The sequence below is a fragment of the Gadus macrocephalus genome, chromosome 16 (assembly GCF_031168955.1).
Source record: "Gadus macrocephalus chromosome 16, ASM3116895v1".
Taxonomy (NCBI): Eukaryota; Metazoa; Chordata; class Actinopteri; order Gadiformes; family Gadidae; genus Gadus; species Gadus macrocephalus.
In genome coordinates, this window is record NC_082397.1 from 1274687 (window position 1) to 1281742 (window position 7056).

The 7056-nt window shown below is 54.8% G+C and overlaps 2 protein-coding genes across 2 annotated transcripts in view; both read left to right on the forward strand.

The window, feature by feature from the left end:
* Positions 1-960: 960 nt before the first annotated feature.
* map3k10 (mitogen-activated protein kinase kinase kinase 10) lies at positions 961-6516 on the forward strand. Its single transcript, XM_060075729.1, has 4 exons — positions 961-1364; positions 1622-4034; positions 5008-5023; positions 6132-6516. Exons 2-4 carry the CDS (start codon positions 3104-3106, stop codon positions 6514-6516), a joined length of 1332 nt encoding a protein of 443 aa, XP_059931712.1. The 5' UTR covers positions 961-1364; positions 1622-3103.
* LOC132474695 (uncharacterized) overlaps positions 6334-7056 on the forward strand; it is a 2170-nt gene continuing 1447 nt past the window's right edge. The window contains exon 1 of the mRNA XM_060075525.1: positions 6334-7056. This exon is cut by the window's right edge and continues 745 nt beyond it. Within this exon, the coding sequence (XP_059931508.1) occupies positions 6632-7056 (425 nt within the window). The 5' untranslated portion in view covers positions 6334-6631.

Genomic DNA, 7056 nt, shown 5'->3' on the forward strand with positions numbered 1-7056 from the left:
GAATTACAGTCCTATATTCTGAACAGGATAAAAAAGTTCTAAACAACGCTTAAATGAATTGCACTACACCATTGTATTTGTAAAACCACATGTAGTGAAGCTTGAAAGTGACTTGATGTGTCAAAATTTTCCCGCATTGAAAAATTGGTTTATAAGCATTTTAAGATAATATCTCATTACACGAATCCAGGTTATCCTCCACTTCAGTTTGAGGAGACGCTATATACAAACCATGAAGGCAGTACTGTTGATCAGTCACCAGGGGGCAGTATTGCATCAGATACAGGGAGTGGATTAATGTTATTATTATCATCTCCCTTATTTGTTTATGGATTATATTTTTGAAATTGTGCACATTTTTTAATTTTACATAACAGTAGAGGAACATGTACAAGTGTAAGGTTCTAGGTAGTAAGGCAGTAATAACTTACTATGAAACAACCTGGATCTATTTCATTGAAAGTAGGCTACATCTACTCAAGTAGCCTATTGACCGCCAAAATAAGTGTTACCCTGTTCAGTTTAATCAAGAAAAGCTCTGGTTGCTACAGGGATTATCTTTGTTTAGTTTTTTATTTCTGCCCTACAGGATGTTTGTCTGATCCTGACACCTGCCATTCCCTCATGTCACGAGTGAGAAGATGTGTATCGCACGCCTACGTCAGAGGAGGGTTCGCTTTGATAGGCTATCCGTCTCCACGTCATACAGTGTTTTATAACGCAATAGCTGCCAAAATGATATAGGTCAATGAACAACCCTATTAAACTATGTTACCCACAATGCAACGTAGCAACCACCCCCAGCACCGCTGAGTCCAGTGTTGCCAGATTGGGCGGAATTTCCCGCCAAATTTGGGAACCTTGACAACAGCACGCTGAAGCCAGTGTAATCAGGGAAATCCAGCCCAATCTGGCAACACTGTCTGAGTCCCGTTCCAATAGGTCGTCGCTCCCTCCGGTTCACCCATCGCTCCAGCGCTCAGTCCACAGTGCGCACCGGGTTACGGAGCGACCAGGACGCCGTGACTAACAGCCGCACACCGGAGACCCGTGACCAGCACCGCGGCCGCACACCGGAGACCCAGGGACCACTGAGCTGCGTGTTGGGACGCTTCCCCGGTACATTTGGATATACGGAGTCACCCTGCAGACTGACAGCTCGCTTCATGGAATGTCTATGGGGGGGGAAAGGATGTTTCATGACGAGAGCCCTCTCGCCAGCTGACTGACCTATATTACGAACCAAGGAACCCTGAAGGAGTGGTTGGACGGGAACGTGTTCCCAGACGCGGATGGTGCCACTTCGTATACACATCCACCCCCACGCCCATGCGACGATGTGGTCGGAGGTCTTCGTAGTCCAGGTTAGGTTACAGTAACCAGTGTCACCTCGTCCACCTAAAGCCTGCTCGTTATTCAGCCAGGCTTGTTGACTGAAGTAGCCTCCTAGCCTGCCTAATAGGCCGACCTAATCGTATTATTATCATTCATTATATTATTATTATTAGGCCTGTTATTATATTATAAATTATTAGGGCTGTTACTATGATTGTTATTTGTATGATCATGTTTATGATTAGTATTACTACATTGTAATAAACGCTGTCTTACACCCACACAGCCTATGAAAACAAGTCACGAAGAGGATCGGATGGCCTTATTCCGCCCAGCCCGTCAAAACGGATCAGATACATCCACATTATAGTTCACGCCTTCTGGAGTATGAAGAGGCAGTCGATAGCATCCCAGTCTCCCTGCTGTCGTTCTGCCTGAGGATCCCCGATGGAGGATGAACTCTGTGGGTCTGGGCCATCGATCGAGCAGCAGAAACCAATCGGCTCTGGAGGCTTTGAGTGAAGGATGACATTAGATATAGTCTGACATCGATGTACTCTCCCCAGAACAGAGGACTTCATCCGGAGGTTTCAAACCGAGCACTCGCTCAGTGATGTCCCGAACGCTGAGGATGTAGATCGGAGCGGAACGCAAAGCTAAGGGCCAGGGAGGGTGATCTTTGTTGCGATGCGACTTCAGTCGGTGCTGGATGTGGTGCCGCTGGATAATATAGTCGATGTTTGTAGTGCACATGTAAATTCAGATGTGAACGTGGACGAGGGCTTGTTTGTGAAGGCAGTGCAGGCTGTCAGGTCGTTGAACTGGCTCATGTTTGGCGATGCATGTAGGATTTAGTCTTTGCTGGCTTGTCAGAATGTAGGGCATTTTCTGCACTCATGAGCCCGACATCACAATAGAGGGTCAGTCTCTTTATTTCTCTTGCTCAAAACAGGGGTTGTGCGCTTGAATCTTATGTATGAGAAAAGACACGTCAATCGACTAGGATACGGTGTATTTTTTCTATTCACTATTTATTGACCGCTTTTTAAATAGTCGGCTGGATGATCTGGTTTTGATTGGCTACTGCCAGGCGCATAGATTATGACTACTTTGTGCAGCTTTTAAACGTTCTTACAAGGTTATAATTGAATCACCGCTTTATGACAGTTGACCGTAAGCTAATGGCTCTCTGTTTATAGGCAAAATATAGCGCAACGCGTTGGAGGATTCATAGTCTACCACCAACATTGAAATACGATGAGTAAGGCCTAAATGAAGATTAAAATGGAAGCCATAAGTCGTTGTTACTCATTTTAGGCTACACTACATTTAGTAGATCCAGTTTCTGAATTTGAATTCATAACTCGACTGAGTGCCCCCCCGCCCGGACGCTTTACATAGGCTCCCAGGTTCCTGGTAACCAGGCCTGCTGTCTGTCAGAACACACATCCATCTGTCCTCGGTGGAACAGCCCGACCGTTCCCCGGGACACCCGCCGGACCGCGGCTCCGCTGGGCCGAGGGGTCCGACGCGAGGAGCCTCCCCCTGGACCCGTCGCTCCGGGAGTACATGTTCCCTACGCCCTGCGTCCTTTCACCCCTGGTTACCGCGGCGACACTGCTTCCTCGGGACGGGCCGCCGACGGTGGAGGGGCCGGCCGCGCGCTGACCCCCCGGGACGGACCGCTGAGCAGCCCGCGGGTCCCCCGATGGGCCCCGCGTGAGTCGCTAGAGGCCAGGGCCGTGACGCCAGACCGCGCCCCGCCGCCATGGACCCCCCGGGCAGGGCCTGCAGCGCCGCGGGGCCCTGCACCAGCTGTGGAGGCCGCTGCTCCCCCCCGCCCCTCTGCCTCGCCTCCCCCGGGCCCCCCTCCAACCCGTGGTCCTCCCCCACCCCCCCGCCCCTGATGCGGCCCGGCCCCGCCCCGCAGCAGGGGGTGAACGGCGGCAGCTGGAGCTCCTCGGCCGGCTCCTCCTCCTCCCCGCCCTGCCCCGGGGGCGGGGCTCCGCAGCCCAACCCCTACTGGACGGCCGTGTTCGACTACGAGGCGGCGGCGGACGAGGAGCTGACGCTGCGGCGCGGCGAGCCGCTGGAGGTGCTCTCCAAGGACTCCAAGGTGTCGGGCGACGAGGGCTGGTGGACGGGCAAGGTCCGGGACAAGGTGGGCATCTTCCCCAGCAACTACGTCACGCGGCGGGACCCCCAGCTCACCCCGGGGGGGGGGCTGGTGCCGGGCGCGGTGGGGGCCGGGGACCGCCCCTCGGAGATCGACTTCTCGGAGCTGGTGCTGGAGGAGGTGATCGGCGCGGGGGGCTTCGGGAAGGTGTACAAGGGGGTGTGGCGGGGGGAGGAGGTGGCGGTGAAGGCGGCGCGGCAGGACCCCGACGAGGACATCAGCGTCACGGCCGAGAGCGTGCGGCAGGAGGCCCGGCTCTTCTGGATGCTGCGCCACCCCAACATCATCTCGCTGCGCGGCGTGTGCCTGAAGGAGCCCAACCTCTGCCTGGTGATGGAGTACGCCCGCGGGGGCGGGCTGAACCGGGCGCTGGCCGGCAAGAGGGTGCCGCCCCGCGTGCTGGTCAACTGGGCCGTGCAGATCGCCACGGGGATGAACTACCTGCACAACCAGACCATCGTGCCCGTCATCCACCGAGACCTCAAGTCCAGCAACGGTAAGGGCCCGGTGGGGCTAGGGGCCCGTCCTTGGGGGGGGGGGGGGGGGGGGGCCCATAGACCTCTAGTGGTTCAGCCCGTCCTGGGGACGGGCTGAACCACTAGAGGTCTGTGGGGGGGCGGTCAGGTTCTGGACCACTGCATTTACATTTAGGGCGTTTGGCAGGCGCTTTAATCCAAAGCGACTCACAATCAGTACATTTGTCAGAAGAAAGAGAAACAACAATCTATCGCTGACGGCACAGTAAGGATGTTCACAGAACCAAGTCCCGGGCACTAACCATCACTAGGTTAACCCATTCCTCGTGTACAACAAAGATAGCTAGGATAAGACGCTACACAAGTACTCCTTTGAAGTGCAAGGACGTACAACATAGAATTAGTGCGTAAGCGGGGTGGGAGTGGCTATGCAGAGCCCAGGCGAACTCTGGACCCACTAGAGGTCTGTGTGGCTGCTGTGTTTTGGTAGTTCTTTGAGTTGTGGAGACTTTTGCAGAGTAATGTTCTCCACACCGGAGAGGAGTGAGAGGGGAGATGGGGGGGACGTCCCCTCTGGCTCCTGGGGGATCTGAGCAGGACTACAAATAGACCGCTAGCTGTCGTGTTTGACACGTGTCAATCAAGTATGGGGATATCGCATCCGACGAGATTGGTGAGCTTCCTCGTTAAAACACATGACCTACTGTGGTCGGGATGATTAGAGCGAGGGTGCGGGTGAGAAGAACCCACAGTAGTATGTTGATACATTGATTTGGCCTTTGACGTTTTACCCACGATGTTGACACTTGTTTAAGGCGGTAGGGGAGTGGATTACGGGATGGATCACACGATGTGGGTCCTTTTATATTTAACCGAGCAGTACCGCCTCCTTCCTGCGGGGGCTGAGCTTCCACTGCCATCTTTGTATTCATACCTTAACTGTTGTTTGTGCCTCTGCGGACAGAACAGCGAACGCTGACTGTAATGTGGGATGAAAGAGATGTGAATGTGGAACCTCAGGTCAGATCAACCCTGGGTGGGTTCCGGGCGATAGCCGACATTGTCGACACAAGCACATAAACGCTTGGAGACAAATTGTGGCCACCTCTGCCATTTTTCCCCGTGCTCGCTCTGTGCACAGCATCCTCCTCCTCCACCTCCCTCTCCTCCTCCTCCTCCCTCTCCTCCTCGCCCTCCTTCTGCCTCCTCTTCCCGAGGAGAGCTGCTCTCTCCGCACCTCTCTGGTCTATTTTTGGTCCTTTGTGCTACTTGCTGTTTAAAGACGCAGTTGCGGTTGATGTTGTTTTGGTTGCATCAAAGGAATAATGTGTGACGCGCGTTGGTGTCCGTTCGGTAGATCAATGCGTGTTAATGCACGCGCGCGCGTGTGTGTGTGTGTGTGTGTGTATGTGTTTGTGTATGTGTGTGTTAATGTTTGTGTTTGTGTGTGTGTGTGTATGTGGGTCTGCTTTTAATGTGCGTGTGTGTGTGTGCGCGTGAGTGTTAATGTCTGTGTATGTGTGTTTGTGTGTGTGTGTGTGTGCATATTAATGCGTGTGGGTGTGTGTTAATGCGCGTGTGTGTATGTGTATGCGTGCGTGTGTGTGTGTGTGTGTGTGTGTGTGTGTGTGTGTGTGTGTGTGTGTGTGTGTGTGTGTGTGTGTGTGTGTGTTCATCTAGGGGTAATTACAGTGTAATGTGGGGAGCCGGCAGCTTACCTCTTAGAATTCCTACAGTCTCCACTCCTCTGCCAAAATTCCTCCTAATATTGTGTCTATGAGACGTGACACTCCTCTCTCTCTGAACATCACAGCCTCCCCTCCAGCCTCCACCCTCCCTCCCTCCACCCTCCCCCCACCCTCCCTCCATCCCCCCCCCCCCCCCCCCCCCATGCTGCTGTAATGGTGGAGGATCAGATGGCCATTGGACAGTGACGCCTTGGCAACAGCAGCCCCAGATCTGCCTTCTCACGGGCGCAGGGGAGTGCTTATGTTCTGTTGAGTCATGGCGCTGCGGGCCGCCCCCCCCCCCAGAGTCTGAACAAAGCCTCGACCCTGAGCCCCCCTCACAGGCTGTGAGTGGTACTCTGTCGCCCCCGCCCCCGTGGCCTCTGAGTCATGGTCGGTTTATTGAGGACGGTGCAGGACTGGGGTGAGACTGTACGGGGTGAGACTGTACGGGGTGAGACTGTACGGGGTGAGACTGGACGGGGTGAGACTGGACGGGGTGAGACTGTACGGGGTGAGACTGGACGAGGTGAGACTGTACGGGGTGAGACTGTACCGGGTGAGACTGGACGGGGTGAGACTGGACGAGGTGAGACTGGACGAGGTGAGACTGTACGGGGTGAGACTGTACGGGGTGAGACTGTACGAGGTGAGACTGGACGGGGTGAGACTGTACGGGGTGAGACTGTACGGGGTGAGACTGGACGAGGTGAGACTGTACGAGGTGAGACTGGACGAGGTGAGACTGTACGGGGTGAGACTGTACGGGGTGATGCTGCCTCAGTGTGGGGTGAGACTGTGACTCACCCTAGGAGACGGGTTGCCATGGTGATGCTCCTCTGGGGAGGAGAGCGTGAGGAGGAGCAGAGGGAGTCAGGGATGGAGACCCTGCCGTGGTGAGGGAGAGGGGACTAGGGATGGATCGGTCGGTTCACCAAGAAGAATCGTTCTTCGAGGTCTTCATCGAGTCCTTCCTTCGTTCAGTCGCGTTTCCGGTAGCGGTGAGTCATGGTGAGTCAGACTCAGCTCCTCCCTCGTTCTCAAACGATCGTGCAAACGGTCATCAATCAACGCACAACCTTACAATTAAGTTCCTTTCAGCTGAGGAGCGCTTCATGTACGGAATCGGGATGTTGTTGCCCGGGCCGGACCCTCTTCACCGGTCTGCTACCCTAACACAGAGAACAGCGAGTCAGCGAGGGGGAGGCGAGTCTGGGAGGACCAACGGGAGAGACCAACGAGGGAGAACTGAAACGTGGAGTCGTTCCTTCGAACTCGCAGACGTCCCACCGCTGGAGGGAGCCCACCTGGGGACCGTGGAGGAGGAGGACGCAGGCCAGGG

Coding starts and splice junctions, on each gene's coding strand:
- map3k10 (XM_060075729.1), top strand. CDS start 3,104: ATGGACCCCCCGGGCAGGGCCTGCAGCGCCGCGGGGCCCTGCACCAGC.